The sequence below is a fragment of the Vanessa cardui genome, chromosome 17 (assembly GCF_905220365.1).
Source record: "Vanessa cardui chromosome 17, ilVanCard2.1, whole genome shotgun sequence".
NCBI lineage: Eukaryota > Metazoa > Arthropoda > Insecta > Lepidoptera > Nymphalidae > Vanessa > Vanessa cardui.
This window is the reverse complement of record NC_061139.1, coordinates 5281013-5304794: the sequence shown is the minus strand read 5'-3', so window position 1 is coordinate 5304794 and position 23782 is coordinate 5281013. Positions and strand designations below refer to the sequence as shown.

At 31.2% G+C, this 23782-nt stretch overlaps 1 protein-coding gene across 5 annotated transcripts in view; it reads left to right on the top strand.

Annotated features, from left to right (window-relative positions):
• LOC124536624 (protein gustavus) overlaps positions 1–23782 on the top strand; it is a 60852-nt gene continuing 37070 nt past the window's right edge. Inside the window, exons 1-2 of one of the 5 annotated variants that reach the window (XM_047113137.1) lie at positions 11910–11978; positions 12357–12586. In XM_047113137.1, coding sequence (XP_046969093.1) covers positions 12519–12586 — 68 coding nt within the window. In that variant the 5' untranslated portion in view covers positions 11910–11978; positions 12357–12518. Of the gene's footprint in view, positions 223–11887; positions 12587–23782 lie in introns of those variants that run through there. The other 4 variants (XM_047113136.1, XM_047113138.1, XM_047113141.1 and 1 more) reach the window with 4 other exon arrangements.

The window sequence follows — 23782 nt, the reverse complement described above, 5'->3', positions numbered from 1 at the left end:
TTTCTATTGGTTTGTTTTATGTCAAGCCCAAACCCTCGCTTGTATTATCCTGCTTGTGTATTTTATGTTAGCATTTAATTAATTGTAAAATATATTATAAACTATCGTTTAATGGTAGGCATAGTAATTAAATTGTTTATAGTATTGTGATGATAAGTGCTGTGAATAACTGTACTCAGCGTCGGGAAACTAAAGCGGCATCGTGGAGTCACGAAAACGAAGGTAAAAAAACTTTTCATTGTTTCTACTGACGCTCTGACGCCAGAAAGAAAAATTGGAAATCGATTCGAACACTGCGTACAAGTATTAAAGGTTTAATTAACGCTATTGCTGTCCATTTTATTCTTTCTGATCTCATAAGCTTTACATTTATTACTTATTTTGTAGTTTTATACGTAATCAATATGTATATCAACAATATAAGTAGAAGGTAAACATCGATGCCAACCAGCGTGTTTCTTGTTTGAGTACTTTCAACTTTTTAACACAAATTCATTCGTACCTTCGTAAACTAGCTTTAAAGGTTTAATGCAAAATAGAAGGGAAGGTAAATAATACTGCAAGATATTGTTTGATTTCTTTTTAATAAATAAAATAAAATAAAAAACCTTTACGATAATTGATATATAGTGTGGGAATTCAATTTTACCATGAATATTTCTTTACAAGAAGTAATTAGTTCGTTGACATTAATATGCTATATCGTTTATTTATAATGTATCTGATAATAATATTAATTTTTTTCGAATATATTTATGGAATTAAAACCTTCAACTACCTCTATACAAAATATAATTAATTTTACTAAATTTTTTTTTTATTTAGGATTTCTTTTCTTTTTTTATTTAGAATGAAAATGTCATTAGTTCTGTTTTCTATTTGTCATTGGTATTTTTTATTATATTTATATATTGGTAAAATATAATAATAAAATTATTTATGGTGTAATTTGGTACTTGCATGTATTTCATTTAAATCTTTACAATAAAAAAAACATTGATGTAGAGGATTGAGAATATTGATTTAAATTTAGTGCAAATTTATAATCAAACAAATATGTTAAATCGATATTCCAACATTATTAAATATTCTAACTTAAGGAAATGCTGAATATATGAACCAACCTTGATATACACGAGATGTCTCCATCATTAACACGAAGATGACCTTAACAGATTTCTTCGTATAAATTGTATAGTTTTAGATTACCATCGTCAAAACCAATCAACCAACCAACCAAAAATATATCAATCAACCAAAAATATATCAAATATTTTATCGATAACAATAGGAAATCTGCAATCATGTTTTCTTATTTAATAATTATATTAAAATAAGAAAACTCATTTGAAATATGCATGTATTATGATTGCTTGCTGTCACTTTTTTTTTAGTAAAATATAAGGCATTCTCATCATTTATGATTTATTTTTCAGTTTATTGTTTTTCATGAATATACTCCATAATAAGTATAACTTATACACAATTACCTATATTCTCACCGTTGAGATTATTACTAATCATTCCATAATTTTCATCAAAGGTTTGAGATTTTCGGTTTTGACCGAATTTCGGTTGTAACCTTTGAAGAAAATCATGGAATGATTAGTTATATATATAAAAACCAAGTAATAAATAAAGTTAAACCCCATTTTATGTTAAATTCATGCTTTACATAAAAATATATAACAGAACAAGATTAAAATATTACACAACTCTATATCATCATTTAGTATAAAAAATTGTGCGAAAAAGATTTTAGAGAAAAGTTTTTAATCCACATTTGAGTAACGTATTTCGCTACGAATTTAACGCAGTGTTTAATTTTCCCGTAACCAAAATTTTGTAACATATGTTTCGTCAGCCTCGAATGGTATACAGACGCGTTCAAAGAACCTTTATATGTGTACACAACATTATTGTATTCAGCCTACCTGCTCAAGTCCGCACCGGGAGCAAGTCGGCAAAAAAGTAAAAAGATAATTTAACGTTGAACCGAGTCTCGGATGAGAAAGAACAAAGGCAACAACTCTTACCTAGTTATAGCTAGTTATTTTACCTCCCGCAGGTGTAACTTGTTATCTGTTACCCGGAATTCTTTTATTCTTTCATTTCTTGATCCTCGTTGAACGTTTACAGCGAGAAAGTAACTTGTTACAACTTTTTTGTTACTAAACCCCAGTTCGAAACAAAATAAATACTTTCTTCTCATTGTATTTTTAACTAACCATTTAGTTTTGAAGCGGCTTACGCATCGTAATTACATAAATTATGGGGAATCAATAAGGCAGTGATATACTTTGTCCGTATCTACAATTTATTTAATCGAAATTAGAGTTGCATATAATTTGTCGGGCTTTATTGAGTTCATTAGCCTCGTGTATGCGAAAACCAGCAAGCTCGGATAGTAATTGCTTTAAATACCTATATTTAAATCGATTGTTAATCGTGTTTAACCTTTATTCAATAAACATTCTTTATAAAAATAATAAAAAATCAATGATTACTATATGATACTTATAGAAAAACGTTTTTCAAATTATAATTTAAATAAAATAATTATTAAGTGATTTTGAAGTCATATCATTATTAATAATCTTAAACAAAAGGCAATTTCAAACAAGTTCGAAGAAGAAAGGAAATCAACGTACGTTTCGTTTTACTTTAGGTACTTAAAGCCCAGACTAAAATTTTTGTTTCACGAAGAACAATGTAAGTTTTTTAAAATGGAGACGAAGCTTGGACCCTTATAGCCTGACACGATTTTATTAAGTAAATATATTTTAACTCTTGGTGTGTATGTGTTGGTAGTTAAGTACAGAATAATAGATTTTTATTCTTCAAAAGAACGTTATTCAAATATCAGTAGTCGCCCGCGGCTTCTCTTGCTTTTAAGGGTTTTGGTTGTCACGTGTTTGGAAAATAAGTAGCCTATATCCTTTGTTGAAGTTCATGTTTGCTTCATACCAAATTTCATAAAATTCGGTTCAGCTGTTTGGTCGTGAAAGATCGACAGACAGACAGACAGAGTAACTTTCAAATTTATAATATTAAATATTATGTGTATAGCTTCGTAGCTTCACTTAATTGTTAAATGACGATTCAAAAGTGCTTGTAAAAGCCCACTTGAATAAAGTATATTTTGATTTGATTTGATTTATAATAAATTTTATATTTTAATAATTCGTCCAATAAAAGTGTGTGTATAATTCCTACTTTTTATGTGAATAAGATAATTTGACTAATATAGAGCAACTCATAAATAGTCACGTTACGCTTTGTACGAATGTAACGTTCTCATGAGGATGTTAAGATATTCAAATACATGTCTGTACTAAATGACTTAAGTTATTAGTTTCAAAGCGACGGTCTATGTTCATCCGGTTACGATAAGAACAGTCATCACGTAAGCAAGTGACGGTCGCAAAAAAATATGAGTGGTGGCATTCACCCGGCGCCCTTGAACCGGCGACGGTCACCAGCACTCAGCTGGTACCTAAGTGCTAGGCCTTGAGTGTGTCTAGGACATTCAACCGGCCGTTGAAATAGTTTTGAATTTCAATAACTGCCCCTGAAGTATTGCTATCTAAAAATATTTATACAACGCAGACATCAAGTACCAAAGAACTGTAAATATCTAATTAGTCTTTAAAATAATGAGTTATATTCCAATACATATCGAAAACTGAGTACATAATAAAAGATATTACTGTCCTTTGTAATAATTTATATACGTTATTTTTTGCGATTTTGAAATCAGGAAACGTTGTACTCGTATAATAGCATAGGTATTTAAAACACGTTATTAAATTCGGCTTATCTGTGTTAAACATTGTTTATTTTTCAGGTAAAAAATCGCACTTTAAACTTTAAGCAATGCATATATAATGGATTAATCTAATTCACGAGATCATAAAATTTGTTCGTTGTGCAATGTTAAATTTTGAAACATGTATGTATGTATCTATAAAAATAAATGTACTCCGGATTACCGCAGTACCGCGACGAGATTAGTAAAGTATGTAATTTAGAAAGAGGTATTACAGAATTTTGATATGTCAAACTTTTTGTGTATAATTTTGTTAATATACATATGTATGGTAATTTGGGTAATTTAATATACATACAATTAAGATAGGTCCTCACTCGGTCTTATATATTATTGATTTCCTGTTAGACATACAGTTATTTATCGTCATTATCACTTTTCATGGGTTTTTGTTCGTTACTTTTGTAATACAGTAACTTTAGTTCAAATCATTAAAATTTACAGTATACGTATGTTTAGATAATCCTCCTTTTGCAATATTTTGGTAATTATCGATTTAGATATTATATGTACTACGTATTCTCTGATATATATAACATTACGACAAATCGACTCAGAAATGTTACATATCGATAGTGGGTAAGTAAAGTTCGGATCGATACGATTCGATTTAGTCCCGATCAGTAACAGCGTTATTGGGCTACAGCAAAAAGGGGTCCAAGCTTAATTAATTCATACTTGCCTATAGGGCTATATGGTATAGCGGGACGTAGTTGCGAACATGCAAAAAATCTCTTCTAAGTTAATTTGCGTTCATTGATGTGTACAAGAAATTACTCCTATCGATTGAGTATATTTTAAGTAAAATTTTTACATTGATATTTTAGCCGAAGAACGAGTATTTAATTTGCCGAAAGGCGCCGGCGTCGAGCTCTAAAAGAACAATTTTTCAATTGAATATTCTGCCTTTTGAATATCAGAGTTCTAGATTTTTCTTGTTTTCACAACTAATTTTAACACCAGCGTCCTAACACTTATTACTATATATACTTTATTATTCTTTAATGCTTTATAATGGTTACACCTTTTTTTACACTTTGGTAGAATCTTCAATACCGAGTAACCAGAGGAGGTAGATGTTGTCCTTACTGTTTTTTAGCTACAATTAACACTTTTGTTGTCACTGTTATTTTGTTGTTCGTTGTTGTGCGATTAATACTGTTTAACAAATCGAAATCCACTGCTGTTAAGAGCCTTCTAAATCCCAGTTCTCAGCTTTCTTAACCCAGTCAGTTACCCAAAGATTCTTCTGACAATTTTAGATTTTCGTCCTAAAATACTCAACGCATAACTCGTCCCCATAGCACGCACAGTATCCTTGAAATAGTGGACTTGTCTCTAGTAGGTAGTTAAGGCGCATAGTTTAAAAGTTTTGTATTGGTAAACTATTATGATTACTTTCTGAAATTTACTAATTGCAACTTTATTTTTTGCTGTTCAATGTACTGAACACAAAACACATCCAAAAAAATAATATTACTCCGTTCAAGGGCTCATCGTTGTAAATTAATAATTTAATTCGTAATTAATCAATTATAAAACGTTAAATGTAAATAATAAATGAATTTGTTTATGTTTCTTAACGTGAGATATTTATATATAAAATAACAAAAGTACCTATATTATTTTGGCATGACAATGCATTGCTATTTGGGGGTTAATACATGATGAAAACTCTAAAAAGTGAATACCCTTATCACCCACGGACTAGCTGATGTAAATGCTGCTTTAATAATTAAAAAAATCTAAATTAATAAACGTAGGCAGCAATAACAAATAGGCTCATTTAAATTCTTGAGTCGCGAATCACTTTACATGGTCGTAACACCAATTTATTAATCTCGCTTCGCTGACAAGGCGGACAATTAATGATCAATTGTAACAATGAGTATGAATGGTAAACAATCGGTGTGGGTACTCGTACTCGATATCCAATATGATTCCGCGACACGATTCCGTCTGTATCATTTGTGAATATGTTGCTTTTTGACGATGATTAATTAATATCCATACCTACGCTGTTTTAAAATTGTGTATTATTAAATGTACGCGCGAGTGTTGCTTCCGCATTAACTGAAATTATTTTACATTTGTCAACGAACTTTTGAATCGTTTTCTCTGATCCCATTTATTCGGGGTGGCGCCGTGTGATGGCATAAATGTAAACAAGTCCTTTTTTTAATTTTTTATGATTAATTGAGTTTTTGATTCGTTTTTATTGTACATCATACTACTATGACCTATATCCATTTATATAAAAGGATAGACTTGTGATCTTAAATGTTTATCGCTTTTGATAAGTAATAAATAAAATCGAACAGAAATATTGAATTCATATTATTTTTATGGTTCGAAACGTTAAGTAATTATTCTTAGAATAGTTAATTTTTATAATATATGATCGAGCAAGTATACTATAATCGCAATTATTGATACTTCTGCTTATGTAAATCAAAAAGGTTATCAAATAAATGGGATGAAAAGCATACATTGTAATATTAACAATAAAATATGCTTGAAACGTAATTACTTTATGTAAAACAACTATTTATTGCTATATTTATCTTTAGCGTTTTATATTTAATGTTGTGTTTTGTCATAACTTTCCTTGCAATAATATTTACATAAAACAAATTAACAGCCTGTAAATTTCCCACTGCTGGGATAAGGCCTCTTCCTCCATTAAGGATAGGGTTTGTAACATATTCCACCACGGTGTTCCAATGCGGGTTGGTGGAATGCACGTGTGGCAGAATTTCGATGAAATTAGACTCATGTATGTTTCCTCAGGATGTTTTCCTTCACTGCCGAGCACGAGATGAATTATGAACACAAATTAAGCACATGTATATAGTGGTGCTTACCTGGGTTTGAACACGCAATCATCGGTTATGATGCACGCGTTCTAACCACTGGACCATCTCAAATCAATATTTACATATTCCACCACACTTGTCACCAATAGGAGCAGCAGATGTAATATTTTATAAAAACTTAACACATAGACACGAAACTTTTTGACCATTTTATGTACCTTTACACATTTAAAGGGTAGAACTAAGAGCGGTTCGTTTTATGTCATGGTTTTCATTTTTTATTCAACGAGACATGTTATTAGTCATTCATAAGTTTGACATTCATTTCAGAATAAATGCTAATGAAAAAAAAACGAAATCGGATCGTTATATTTCAACATTTGAATTAAACCATTAATCACGTCTCTTAGGGACAGTGCGTCTCACAGTGATGTAGGTATGATTTAACATACATATGTTTCTGTCAAGACACATTAATATTCCCTATATCAAACTCTATTATATAAAAAGATTATTAGAAATTTTCGAAAGCACCACTCATTTGCTCAATGTGTGTTTTGGTTCTTGAAACTTCTCTTGTTCAAGAAATGGAGCCTAATTCCAGAATTGGACACAAACTGCAAACAGTCTTACTGTTACTGAAAATAAGCTTATGATAAACATATTGTGACAAATGCGTTATTTATAGTTTTTAAGTGTTTATAATATTTATAATTCTTTCGTAAGCGTGGATGTGTCACTGAACACCTCTCAAGGACTGGACCGATGCTAAAGAATGGGTATATAATTTATTTTAGCTTAGATTGTACATTGAAAGCAAAACAAAAATAGTATAATAATAAATATAATTCTTATTTAACTTTTTAAATATTTAAGTCAAAGGGGCAGCTTAGTTATGTAACAAACACATACGAGTGCTATACGATGTAATATTTAAGTAAAAATTAAATTATGTATCTAATAAAAACGGCTACATACATTTTAGCTTAGTAACATATACCGATAAAGAAACATTATCACAAGACTATATATGTTTCATTTCGTAGATAAAGCAGAAATTTCACTACTTTTCAGGATTTTCGTTAGAAACGTATAATTTGGAAAAAAAGTAACAATTGTCTGTGGATTGTGACACAGCACCGATATTGTCATGGTATTTTGCAATAATGCAGATTCAATTACAAACATTTTTCTAAATAAACCAATTTACGAGGACTTAAAAGTATCTCTATTGTTGTTATCCAACGAATGAGAACTAAGAATATATTCGTCGTATCAAATTAGTAAAGAGATTGCGTAGAACCGAATGAGCTTCAATATATGATAAATTGACCTTGTACATTAGAACAATCTCCTGCTGGTTTAAAGTGAAGGCTGTCAGCAAGGATGGCCAGTCAGATTTTGTATAAAGATGTTTTATGTAAAACATCGTGTCCCATTTACTCGGTCCGTCGAGATTCTTTCACATGTACCACTCTGCTCCGTTACGCCACCCACCGCAACCTTGCCGTCGCGCTTACATTTGCTTACTAAGTATTCACATATTTCTGTATTTATGTTCTTTAGTGGGTCGTATATTAAGGCGTGACGACAAATATGTTACAAGTTTTTTTATGTATTTTTGATTTTAAACAATCATTATTCAGTCCATAATATGTTGACATTTCTTTTGCTGTCTACGTCTATTAATAATATACACCAATCCCTACACATTAGCAAATTCATCTTTGTCTTCTTTTAAAGTATTTTGAATAGGCATTAGGAATAAATTTGGGCTACTAGTTGATTTCAATATTTATTGACATGTAACCTGGTTAAAAAGTTGTTGAACTATTTTATTTATTCAGATTAAGATAGATATCGTGAAGTTTTTGATAATAAAGTATTAGTCCCCGATTGCTGCCGAAACGTGGCGCGTCGCTCCCGTATATTCATCTATTCCGATCTCGAGCTATTTAAATTCCCAACTGAGTCATTTAATCCACCAACAAATTCAAGTCATAAAGGCAACTTAATGCAAAACGACAGCGCTACCAGAATGACAATACTCTGTAACCGGCTCACGTACGGTGTTGTCAACTTTCGCAATGCCACCGGTGTTCAAATAGTGAGTAGTCTTGAAGGCTGTACAGTCGAGGTGACGCTTGCCTTAAAATATACCGTTTCGTCGTAAAAATATCCCACAATATGTCTTTTGAACGAATATCATCTGTCGGCTCTTTATGTTCGGTTACTGGTCTGTGTGTCTGATCAGTGCAGCTACATGACTGCTCACATTAATCGATAACGTGAGGTGAAGCGGGTTGCGATTAAACGTTTGCGATGCTAACTAGTTGTTCAAGGCCGATTGACAAAGTAAATATAAATTGATCAATGTCGAAACTATTTTTATTGGCGGAAATTATCACGCGTTTAGAATGAATATATTTGCAATTATGCCATAGCATCCTTATATCTAGACACTAATAGTCTGAACGATAACAATTTAATTATTAAATAAATCTATTATTCTTTGATAAATAAATGTTGTGTATATATTTTATTTGGTACATGAATAATTTCGATAGTTGTGTATAGATTCGACCGATATTGGCCTTGTAATGTGAAAAGTTTGTTAAGAAAAAAAGTACAAATTTATTTTCGATCAAATATAACATAATTTTGAAATAGATACCAATTATTTTGCAAGGTATATTTCAATTAAGTAAGTCGAAGTTAGGTGTTTGCCGTTCATATATTTTTTTCCAGCCCGCTTCACTACTAGTCAAAATCCTCTTATCCAATGAGAAAGATTTCGGTGGTACATGACGGGATCATACACGATGTCTCAGGATTTTGGCTGACAGCAGATTTTAGCATTTGAAAAAAAAAAACAAGTTCACCTGATCAGTACTCGATAACGTTAATTAGGGTCGACATATAATAAATATAATTCTTATTTAACTTTTCAAATATTTAAGTCAAAGGGGCAGCTTAGTTATGTAACAAACACATACGAGTGCTATACGATGTAATATTTAAGTAAAAATTAAATTATGTATCTAATAAAAACGGCTACATACATTTTAGCTTAGTAACATATACCGATAAAGAAACATTATCACAAGACTATATATGTTTCATTTCGTAGATAAAGCAGAAATTTCACTACTTTTCAGGATTTTCGTTAGAAACGTATAATTTGGAAAAAAAGTAACAATTGTCTGTGGATTGTGACACAGCACCGATATTGTCATGGTATTTTGAAGAATATATTTAAGAAAAAAAGTACAAATTTATTTTCGATCAAATATAACATAATTTTGAAATAGATACCAATTATTTTGCAAGGTATATTTCAATTAAGTAAGTCGAAGTTAGGTGTTTGCCGTTCATATATTTTTTTCCAGCCCGCTTCACTACTAGTCAAAATCCTCTTATCCAATGAGAAAGATTTCGGTGGTACATGACGGGATCATACACGATGTCTCAGGATTTTGGCTGACAGCAGATTTTAGCATTTGAAAAAAAAAAACAAGTTCACCTGATCAGTACTCGATAACGTTAATTAGGGTCGACGGTTTCTAACCAGTCATCAAATTCCCTTCTCAACTTCTATTCAAAACTAAATAAATCATAACAATATTCAAAACTTTATACGAACGTGTTTTATTGTTTTGCTTCACTTTCGATTCAGTTTACTGGTTGCGCCTGTAATATTTTCAATATTAACTTTGTATACAATACAATTCTTTCACAATTACTATTACTTATACCTACGAAATCATTTTATTAACATTTATTTATGAGATCAATTTTAAAATTACCATATTAAACCTCCCGGCCGTTTAAAAAACCAATAAACCGAATTGAGTTTATCCACTTAAAGGTTTTGTGCGTAATTCGAAGAGTTAACAACAAACAAATTGTTGGATCTATTAAATTTCCTCGGAGGTAACTGCTCGTTACAGAATAACTGAAATTAAGTTAGCGTAGCAATTAAAATCAAACAAGATCGATACCGCTCCTCAGTCCAAAGTTTTAGATTGAAAACTAAACCCTTCGTTCACCGAGAACAACTGAAAACAGATTCGAACTCATCTTATTAACTCTCAAACAATGTTTGCGAAAGGTTTGCCGTGTCGCACGATTTCTTTTCCATTCAATCCTTGACCGATACCCGGTAATTACAGTAATTGACACTGATTATAATTATTGTGGACGTTAACGATTTAAACTCATATTTACATAACACCTCGATAGCAAATAGCGAAATGAAGCCGTAATAATGACATCATTTTCAAATGAGCTTAATTACAATTTACAATGAATTGATGATGTTATTTTTCATCGACCTTTCTCCGCATTACACTTAATTAATTATAATTTCACAATGCAATGGCATGCCAGATGCGAATTTTAAAATTGTTCTATGAAAGTAGGACACTTTTTCTTTACATAATTACATTTTGCGAATATAACCGACATGTAATACAGTCTTACAAGTAAGACGCATATATCATAGTCGGAATATTGTTTATTCATCCTTATTTATCGTTATCACATATAGCTACGAAATATTATCGGGCGTAACTGGGCCATGATCGTAAACTAACGCTAGCTATGGAAGTTATTTTCCTCTTGTCAGTTTTCTGAATCTCTCAATTTCTATGGATAGTACGGTTCAGTGGCGCGACGTCCGATATCGGGATGGTTTATGGGCAATGCCATGCGTACGTGCCAGGGATGGCGAATTCTTGGTTCCGTCGTCTGGCCCTAGGTGAATAACACACATATCACAAATAATGTGCTCTCTTTGCTTAGTTAGCTAGTTTGATTTCTTATGTCTCTTTATAAAAATATAAAATTTGCATTTTGTTAAATATAACTACATATTTCAGTACGTACACATGTTCTAAACAAAGATAAAAGTAAAGATTTTCTTAGTTATTCCGCTCCAACTAAATCCTTAACAATTTCGCATGTGCCTAAATATTTAACACCAAAGTATTGATCCATTCTATAAAAAAAAAATAATTGAAAATTATAACTAGCAACCATGAGATACATAAACGAACCATTAAATTGTGATAATTGAAAATTCTTAATAATAATTGTGAGATAGCTTCGTCTCGGTAGTGGTGGTGGAACGGTGGCGCGTCAGCAGGACGCGTTATCACAGGGCGGCACTTGGAGAGCGCGCGGGGGCGGGTGGCAGCGCCACGCGCGCGCTACTGGCCCGAGAGACGTTCCCGACCGACTAGCGAAGCAGCGACGTCAGTTCAAACCGGAGCGACGCTCGAACCGAGCGCTTCGTGCCGTCACGCGCCGCTCGTTCTCGCGAACCTACCCCTGTATGTACGATTCCCTATCCCCGACCAACGTAACTCGACCGACACCATCGAGTCGCTAGTTGGTTCCGTTACGACTATCGACTTTTTTTGGCCCTTCGTAAAAAAGTTTATCGACCCTCCGCTGCTATAACAACCCTTATTCTCTTCATTCATTCAGTCAGTCGCTCCCTCTAATTATGGACTCCCCTTAACTTAGTTGAAATATTCGAACGCTCTCGATTTTATTGTTATATTATTATTATTATTATTTTGGACGTTTCTTGCAACGCGACTGGTTTTAAAATTCCTTAAGTTTCTAGATTATTTCTATATTTAAATGTAATTGTAACCTTGATATTGGAAATTGAGAAGTACGGCCGTAATACTAAGTTGCAATAGTTTTGCGCCGTTATCCGTTATCCAGGTCAATTAGGGACCGCCGAACCATGACACTGCGTTGACATTGGCGCGTTCTGAGTGCGATCAGTGAATGTGTGTGCTTCGGACTGTGTGTGTAGACTACCAGCGGTGCATGGTCGCGTGAGTGCACCGCCGCAGCGGATGTGCACGCCGCTGCCGACTTGGTGGTTTGTGCCGACTGGAATGCCAGCTGCTCTTGACCTAACTAGGTACCCATCTGAATTTCTATCTTTATGCTGATTACCTGAAACTGATAAAGTGTTGTCAATACATTAGGATATGTCTATGTTTACAGAATGTATCCAAACCTCAATATACGACATGCATTAAACCGTAATACCGGCTATTATTTACAAATCCCCGCTACGTTCTATTTCTGTATATCTACATATCAACTACACGTTCCCGACTAATGTGTTTGTTATGTAAATTCATCGAGTAAATATAAATAAAACTAAGTTTAGGCATGATCAATCTGAAACCATTTAATTGAATAAATATTGTCTATAGTAATTGCGAAAAATGTATTGATTGGACTATAAATAACATTACTAAAGAAAATAAATCATAAAATAATAATATATTGTTACGAATTTAATATATAATTATAACGGAAAATTATTAAATGGTTTAATAATAATTTCACATATCAGTAACAATATTACTATCGAATATTGATAGATACGTCAATCATAACAGGACGTTGACCTAAATGTACGAAATATCATGAATGTAACTTATAAGTGGCCTTAAAATTCCCGTCACCGATAAATAAATCACTGATAAATTTATTATGAGCGTACATAAAATTCATGGAAAAATTGTCCAAAAATGTAAAGATAATTTACGACTTACTTTTATGTACTTTATATTTTGTCGTTCATTGAGTGAATTGAATTTAATTAAGTGGTATATGTATATTTATTGAAACAGTAAATACCCTTATTTAAATTCTGTAAATAATGAAAATATAATAATAGATTGATTTATATACAAAAGTAATTATATTTAGGAAAATATTCAACCGTATTGATATTTTATTAGTTAGGAATTGATTTACATGTAAATATCCAAGATACTTGTTTCCAACCAGGAAAATAGATATTTCACAATTATTATAAAATTAAATGTTTGATTACACCTTAAAGAGCACCTGAGCTTTACTTTAGTTGTTCTTAAATAGCTGTAATTTTTCGTATTATCAATACTGGGAAAAACTATAATAATAATCGGTATACACGTAGCAGTTTTTTACAATTTCATCCCACACATGCAGGTTGCATCACGTTTATCTTCACCGATATTCGATGAAATAAACAAACACAAATTAAACATGTGAAAAATCAGTGACGTTGTGGTTTCGAAACCGCGATCTTTGGTTTAGATTCATCGGTTTCGCTCAGTAATCTTGACTGTAAACATTGTAAATGAATGTTGTAGTAGGAACGTTTGATAGTCAATTAATTCAGCTCAAGCACGATGTTCATTTCGCTATTTTCGGAGCAGTATCGTATTGTTATTCGCAAACAATTAGCCACCTGTACAGATAATTTAAGTTAGTGTTCTGTTATAGTTTCACGATAGTTTGCAACCATTAGATAAACAAGTCTATCAGACACTTTATAACACGTCTATGTCTTAGATAATTACATTAAACATGTATTATACAGGAATCACATACGCGGTACAAGTGGGATAAAAACAGATTGTATATTTCACTTAAATTTGTCCAAAATTCTTGTTGTATGGAATTACAGGCCAGCTTTGGATTAAAAGTGCTTACTGAGGATACGTCTTCTCGATCGAAAACTTTATTTTCTAAATCCATTGTAGCATTGGCAATTTTTTTTATTTTTAATGTAATTCAACTATTTTTCAGCTAAGACACGTACAAACCTATCAGTTTGGGTTTTCAATAAATATAAACGGTTAATATTTTGGATACAGAACACTGAAAAATACTTTATACCAAGACTTGTATTTGCTTTCCTTTCAGCCTATTGGTGATTTAAAGTTAATTAACTAGGATTATTTTTCTCATTTAAAATTTTATAATTATTACCCTCTCAGTTCAAGTACTTGGATCTTTGAAAAAAGTAAATGTTTTTTAAATATATAATATCCCGACTTTTGCCTCCACTGGTGACAAGGGCTAGTTCATTTTTGTCTAAAGGATCGAAATTGCGATTCACCGGGGAATTTTTGCTAAGATCCCACGCAGTCTTGATTTGTATGACAGAAGATTTTGTATTTTGATTTGAATATACCTAATTAATTAAATCCTCAATGTTTATAAGAAAAATATGTATAGTAATATTAAACATCAATCATAAATAACTTATTAATTAATCTTGTTTTTTTTTTGTAGAAGTCCAATTCAGTAGATTTAATACTACTTCATTAAAAAAAATTAAATTGATTCTTGTAAACATATAACGATTATAAAGCGCTTAATAGAGACCTAACTGCAATTTCGATATCGTGAAACAATTAAGTATATTTGGATCTGATTAATTCCATTAAACAAAACAATTGCATTGTTGGAACAACTTGCTGTCGAAATCTGACATAATCATTCGTATGTTTATATTGGTATTGTTAAAATGTTTATTAGTCATGGAATGCTAACCAAAACAATAAACGATATTCAATGCAATGATTTTATCATTAGATCTCATTAAGTACATAATAAATGTTATATATAACAGTACCTTAAACATACATGGACTACATAATATACGACGCTGTCAAATTTATTGTTAAAATATTTGTTTACTTTAAAAATTTGAAAGTGAATGTACTTTACAAATATACTTGTTAAATACTAACAGTTATATGGCGGTACTTTGGAACATATTCGATGGTATTCTAGACTATATTGTCACTGGCACTAATGGAATGTTAAAAATTCAGCTCGATCAGTTGAGTGTTTTGAGTTTATTCAGTGTTAAGACCCATAAATATAAGTATAAAGATACTATTGACGTACGAGTCAAAGACAAAGTTAAAATATCACAATTCCTAGGAAAATTTGGTATGTTTATATGGACATGAATAAAAAAAAAATTAGAAATATTGAGAAGCAAAAGACAATATTTTACATTACATTTACAATTTATTGGTTAAATGAATAAACTTCCCAAGAGTCGTCATCGCTCTGAAAAAAAACTGATCTCCTCATAGGATCTTATATTGTGGAAAACAGTAAATAACACAAGGCGAACTGTATCCACATCAGATATCATTCTTTTTGACCGCAAATGCTGCAGTCTACTTGCCAATCCATTACGGCGAGGACCCCATAGTCGCTTAGCATAATAATATACTGTTCCCAAGAAATAGTGTATCTATAATTATAGTTGCTTCGTGAAAGAGTAAATTATCGCAACAAAAGATATTAATATTAAACCCCTGTTAATATATAACTAAATGGCCAAGAGTTTTGTTAAAATAATTTAATATAGTTTATATATATAAAGAAAAGAATAAATTGTTATCAGAAAGCAAAGTATTCTCGTGTTGATACGTACAGATAAGGCGACAAGGACTTTATACCATTGAAGAAGAGAAATAGACCAACAATTAATCCTTGTGACACCCCCAAACTTTCGAAACCCCCAAGAGATTTCTTTCCGTTTCCATCAAAGTTCTAAGCTCTGAATAATATCGATCAGTAAATTAGAAGATTAAGAGAGGTTTATAGTAACGTAAACTGTCCAGTAATTAAAAGCCTTAAATAAGTCACAAAATATTTTATTATTATTTCGTTACAATGTAATAGGCTTATAGTTATTGGATGTGAAGTTATTACTCGATTTAAAACACATAAACGACTTAAGTAAATGAAAGTAAGTACCTAGGTATTTTGTAATAATTACCCCCTTTTTGTAATTTTACGTAAATATGTATGTGAATATAGGTATAGTTTCTGTAATAAAATGGTCAAATGGAAAGTAATGAAGTATATTAGATAAAAGATTTTCTTATAAAATAAGTATAATGAACGCTTGAAAGTTGCTTCACTATCGTGGCTTTTTCTTTTAAAACTTTGTATCCTTTTCATCGCGATCGTGATCCAATTTGCTAAAACTCGTCTACTCCTGCATTATTGAGTTGAAGATGAACTTTTGCTTACAGCTTCTCAATGCTAAGCTCCTCTCAAATTTAGTTTAAAAAAAAATCACCGTTTACAACTTTGTGCACTATTAAAGAAAAATTTAAATAAAATTATGTTTTATTTTGTCTTTTTGGTTAATTTGAATTATACTTATTCCACAGAGCCAATGTCAGTTATTTTATAAAGGAGAGCGATGAAGCAACTTCTTTAAACTTTAAATTTATGTAACAAAACTATTCTATATCACTTTCAATACTGGAACAGGAGAAGCGGGTGCATATTTGCGAAACACATATGTGTAAAACACCTTTTGTATCCTAAATCAATTCCTGACTCTTCGCTTACAATATCCCAATAGACCACTTTCTTCAATTGCTACCAGATTGATTAAAGTAAATAGAACCATACGCTTAGTAGAATATACCTGACTTGTTTTATTTTTGTATTTGGCGCTTATTTCTTAAATAAAATTAAACGTAACCATTATTTTTACTTAATATAAATGTTATTTTCGACATTGCTCTCACAGTTATAGCTTAAAAGTCAAAGTTATAAATGATCCATTGCTTGACAAAGGCCTTTTCTCCTGACCAGCTCAATCAGAGGCAATGCTTCGAGTGGGCAGACTTTCGTCAAGTATATTAGGCATATTTCTGTAGGTTTTTTCTTTCATCAGAAGTAAAGGTGACGAGACTATGCACGTGAGATCCTTTTTAAATAATCATAATCGTAATATAGTACTTATACGATATAGTTTTTACAGATATTTTAGGCGCAGGTTTTCTTAGAAAAGTATTTCCTTTTTTATTTAATCAATACATTCTCCGTATAAACATCGATAGCATGGGTCACGTGACGTCAATTAACGTGTAATATTTTATTGCGAGAAACAAATAAAATAACAATTCCTAGAAATATCAAACTGAAAGTAATATTATTTGTAGATATGCAATGTAAATTGTAAACTTATAAATTATATAAGTAGGATAATATAGGCAAGTACTCAGTATTATAATAATACATTTGCCATTATAAAAAATCCTTTTAAAATAAAAACAGTATCGGTTTAAACCTTAGCAAATTTAATTCATTTATTTGTTCGTAAACTTTAAGTTGTGCCAAGTTTTCACAGATTATTTCGCCAATGTCACGTAGGACGAGTAGACACGACGTAATCGGATCCTTTTTTCTAAGTTTAAAACAAAAAGTCGAATTACTTAGACGGCATTCGCAATTCGAATGCCTTTTATACAAACAATAGAAGTACTCTATGAATAATAATTGTTCTATCATGACACTGAGATCGATATATGGTGTCTATAAGATCAATATAATCGTTTAAAGATGAAGTCACTGTATTCAAATGCAAGTAGTCGTGTAATATTAACCGGACGTTTTTAGTCGTCGCTACCTCCCACGTCGTTCTACGTACTAAGGTCGCAACATAATCTGACGTCGAGATCCTTAATAAAAGGAAAAAAGACGTTGTTATGTCGATTTAAAGGTATTTATGTTTGTTTGGAGCGAATTTATTAACAAGAAGTTTTAAATAATATTTGTAGGTACATCTTTCACCTGATATCCCGTTATAATTAATAAAAAGGTATATTCGTGTCAGGTCAAGCAGATGCTAAGGTAATCATGCAAATTACACGAAAAGTTTTTGGCGGTGTCACTTTGTATATATTTTGTATGGCCGCATCGTACCTATATTAACGTTTTTTACTTAATATTAGTAATAACGATTATTTTCGATATTTGAATTGTAATGTTTATTTGACATGAAGTTATTTATATTTCTAAAAGTAAAGATGAGATTAAAGGCTGAAATAAACACACAATTTTATTTTGAGGTTGACCTTCTTAACAAGACATCCTCATTTTTAAATTGTTTACTAGTTTGAATATGCATCTTAAATCTTATAATTTTAAATTTGAAACTTTAGTTTGTGGATGTTGAACTCGATTATACAAAAGATTATTTTATAGGTAAACTAAGGTCTGTATCCAAAATTTATTCTTAATAAACAAATATATACAATCTTGTTTGTCTGAAGTAAAAAAAAAACATACAAATTACTGAGGAGAACAAACTAAAGGCAAAAAATCTGTATAGCGTTGTTAACACCTTTCGAATAATTTGATGTAAGCGACGTATTATTGTACCTTTCAAACAAAATATAAATAAAATTTACAATATACGTTTCTATGATTTGAATTAAAAATAATTTGACATATGTTGGACAATTATTATACTTTGTGACATAAAACATTTAATCAAACATATAATGGGTTACATAGGTATACATTCAAATAGAAAGCACAATAAAGTTCAAATGAAGGTTGCGCTTAACAGCCTAATTATATAATATATGTGTAAACAACAAAGGACTTAGAACCTATGCCAGATCGAATGTTGTATTTAAACATTAAATTTTAAGTGGTTACAACACGCAAGTTTATTTTTAGAATAGCTTCAAGCACTTTCGTTGAATTTACGAACATTATGTATCGATTACTTATAATATGTTAGAAATATATTGTGTAGTTATTTCAATCTATTTTGAAGGTAATATCGCATACGAAACTGTCCTTTTCGTTTTAAATAGTTCCTTGAACGAACCATCTGTCTATCAACGTACGATGGATATTTTCTAAACAGAGCAACAAGGTTCCATTAAGCGCATCGTACCTAAGAATCGACGTCCGCTGTCCCGTTTCCTCGAATCGTCAACATTTTATCTGAGACAGAGTTCAGTGTACGCCAGTGTACATGTGGTGAGTGCCAGAGGGCCACTCGGATCGAGACCGTGAATGCCCACGTCCGAGCACTTTGCCGCACTCGTGTTCTGATGTATAGACGAAACTAACGATAACCGACCTCATAGAATGTTATTAACGCAGTACTTCTCATAATATTAAACATCTAAATATAGCTTGTATGCTGAAACTGCTTTTACGAGTGTAGGTACGTGCCCAATCAAACGTTTATAAGTTCTCCAGTAGAGCGACTCCGTGTAAAGGACTAAACTGTTTGAATATAACTTGTTTTCTTCGTCGTAATTATAAAATATTAAATTATTACATTTTGTATTCCTTTTGTGATTTTATAAACTAATTAAAATCATAACAAATAGAATAGAATAATAAAAATTTCTAAATATTTTACAGTAATGGATAAATTTTGTAGGAATAATAAAATTTAAGTTCAAAAATATTTTAAAACACAATTAGACTCAGTTTCCTTATAACATCAATCACTGATTTATGAATAAACTATTGGTTTGCATGAAAATAAATAATGTGTAATAAATAAAACCAAACTTCTTCCTCATCCACCTTTGTGTTATATTATACCTTGTATCGATCGCTAGTCAATTTTCAAAGAGCTATTGTTAACAAAAAACAGAATTCCCAGAACTTAAATGTTTCATACCTACAAATTAAAGTCAAGGATAATTAACAATTCTAAAAACAAAAGAGTAATAGTTGTATTCGAATATTGTTAAATCCCAGTTATAATTATTGTTGCGGTTTGGTAACCGAACAATCCTCTAAAGTGAACTAAGTAATTACTCGTGACACCGGTCCGAAATTTCACTAAATCCGTTATGTTAAACATTATTTGCAAAAAGTTTTAACTCTCAGAAACATGTTCCGTGAAACGAATGCGGTTCTGATAAAATTAAGATTTATTATGACGTCCATGATTTTATAATTCAACTATTAAATGCTATTCGCATTTATTTATGTGATTAAATATTTTTTACCAAATATTAACGTTTAAAAAATTGTATATTTATTAAGCAAACTTTGCAAATAAGGTTGCAACACAATCGAAAATTCATTTGTATGAAAATGTTTTATTTAAATTTTGTAAGCTTACAATAATTATATAATAAAAAATATTAAAATAGCCATTGGCGATAAGATCGAAACCTTTTTAAAGGCTGTGGGAAGTGAAATTAAAAAAAAAAAATACGGGTAGAATCAACGCTGTGTATTCGTAAAGGCTGTAGGCGGTAGTTCATTAGTGGCTTCCGCGTTCGTCAGCCCGTCAGCAAGGCACACGCCGCCAAGGTTATGCGAACCTCTTTGTCTCTATTTCGTTGTGGCCGCGAGTCAAGCACGAGTCTTGTCTCGCGTGACTAGGATTCTCCAAATACCTCTCGTACTTGACCGAAGGAATGACAGATAGCATTCGTAATATACGTAATTGCGTTGTGTTAACTTACCTTATGAGTCTGCTTAAAATTAATTATGACAATTACGATAGAACGATCAGGTAAATTGACTTGCGCACATTAAGATGATAATGACGTCACTTGTATTAATGTTTTAATTAAAAGTATTTAAGGAGTTCTTATTGTGTACGTAAATTATAAGTTAATCAGTAATGTCAATTATCTAAAATATATTTTTCTCACAGAACTCTAAAGAGTTGTTGCGGTTATTCACGTGCACACGCCTAAAATTTTTTGTTATCAAAACGGACAGCTGTATTATATACATTGTAATAAGCATAACGTTTTGGCGTTCATAGAAACAAATGGATTTTTTCATCAATAATCATAATATAAGTTTAAACCGTGCTATGCTACATGATAGATTTAATTGGTACGTTTTTGATGAAAAATACATAAACGTGTAGTTTATATTAAGTATAAACAAAAAAAATGAAGAAAATAAATCAAATAGATCAAGTTGTACGCTAAATGACTTTGTCATTAACGAGTACTTTATTTTAGAATATCTCATTCACATTGAGAATTTCTTTCGAGGCGTGATCTATTGCATCTTTACGTGATGTGAATGAAGCATAACACCTGTGCTCGAGGAGTATATTGAATATATGTGACTATTGATAACATCAAACGATACAATAGGTGAATGCAATTGACACTGGTCCCGGCCGTTGAATATACTTAGAATAAACTTGCAAGGATATAAGTGAATGGATCGAAAGTTCTTAAAAGTTGTCCTTTGTTACGTATGCTTTTTGTATGTGTGTATTTCGTTTATGTTATTTTTCTTACGTAGTATAAAAAACGGTTCATTGGATACCTACTACTATTAATTTAGTATGACGAAGAATAATGAGTTAATAGTAATATTAATATGAATTGATATTGTACATAATTAAGGCCTCGATATTAATAATTCTTAAGTAAATCAATGTAATATATTTCGTTGATATCAGGGATTCGGGTACATCTGATGCCTGTTTCTAAATTTAATTTTTATGAATCATTATCAATTATCTTTGGTAATTGGTTACTACGATATGTCGTTCAAAATTGTATGTTAAGATACGATACGATACGACTTTTTATATAATTATACATTGAATGTTTTTTGAAATGCTTTCAAAATTCACTCGAAATCATTTCTACTTTCGTAACAGTTTTCATTTATTTCAATCGTTTTAATTATTAATGCGTTAATTTTACATGTAAAATAAAAAAAATATATACTATATAAGACGTTGTAAAAAATTAAGTAGAAATATTTTAGTGGACTTTGTATGACTACACAACTCTTTATCTAGCTTATATCGTATAATATACATATGAATTGAACAATCTGTAAATACATATTTCTATCTGAGAACGGCTAGAAAAAATGTGTTTTTTTTAAACAAATTCGTTTACTTAATAGAATAATCTGAACAAATTGTAAAAACAAAGAGAACAAAAAGACTAGCCTAGCTTAAGCTCCATTACCCATTCACTGTGATTTCCTTCATTAGCGGTGATGCTATTTATTCAGTATTCCGTGCAATAAAAGAATGCTTTTTCGAATGCATCGCAACGTTCTCACCTGGCTAAAGAAATGTTCAGCAAAGCTCAGGCGATTGACACACAATAGGCGCTATGACGGTAATGTCAGCGTATTTGTTTATTTTCATTTATAGCTCTAAACTGCTATATCTTATATTCCTTATTTAACTTTGAAAATATCTTATCGCCGTTCTACAAGTATTTATCAAGCGCTGTTGCAACTATTTATGTTAACTCGTGTCTCAATTAAATTCACCTAAAGAGTTAATTTACAATTTATAATTCCGTCGCACAATAATCTATAGTCTACACTAACGATTGCACATTGAAATATTAAATTTAATCTCATAGAATCACATGGATTATACTTTGCTATTAATACACAATTGTATGTACATAGATATTGTTATCGATATAAATTGCACGATAATATAAACAGTAGCTAATCCCCATGGTCGATAGTGATGTACAGTAATAGTAGTAGGTTAGCCGTACGCGTCGCCCCCCTCGTGCGTTGAACCGCCGGTTATATTTAACTGCGACAACACGTGTGCGTCAGGAACACGACACACAGTTGGAGGGCTATATCTTAATATATTTCAACTGAAAGAGTGTTATTTTTAACGAGTCTGCTAAAAACAGTAATTTCCTAAAATGACTCAATAATGATTTTTAAACAGAATTTTCTGTCTTAAATGTACATTTCCAGAGAGCATTTTAGCTTGCGATAATGGCGCACGTAAAGGGTTTTTAAGACCGGTAATATAGAAAATATAAAAAAATTCGTACCTGAAGATCCACAATGGCGTTCAATGAACCCCATGCAACGCCCACCCATGTCATTGTAACGTTTGGCGAACACTTCTCTATTGTTACTTCCTGAGCACGTTACGTTTATACGCTTTGTATACAACGTCACCGCTTCGCTCGCTGCCAAGATTTCCTACAATCTGTGCTTTCTTTTAATTCAATAGAACTAAAAATCCTTAAACAAAAATTTGTGAGTTTATTTTCTTTAAAAATCGTTTGTAAAACTTTTATAAATAGCTTGTATTATTTGCTACTAAATTGATATTTATGACTAATAATTGTAAATTTAGTACATGTTCAACAATATTACAATGAAGTGCGAATGGAATATTTTGTAGTTAAATTATTTTATGAAACTAATTTGTCTGTATTAAATCGAGAAAATTCAATTAGTTTTATCCACTAGCTTCGCATCTTTGTCCGAAAAACTGGAACCACGCCAATCGTTTTGACATATCATAAATTTGAATTACGGAAATGATGAACTATTTAAAAATCGTGATTCAATATTTATGCCACCAAAACTCTACCAACTCAATATTTTCCTACTAATAATTATCCAAATAGAATTGATTTACTAGATAATTCAAGATCAAGGTAATTACGTATAAACATTGTCGTCATAAAACATGTGTATATAATATTCGTTATCTGTTTTTACAACTTAAATCGATATTAAAATTTGTTTACCATTAAAG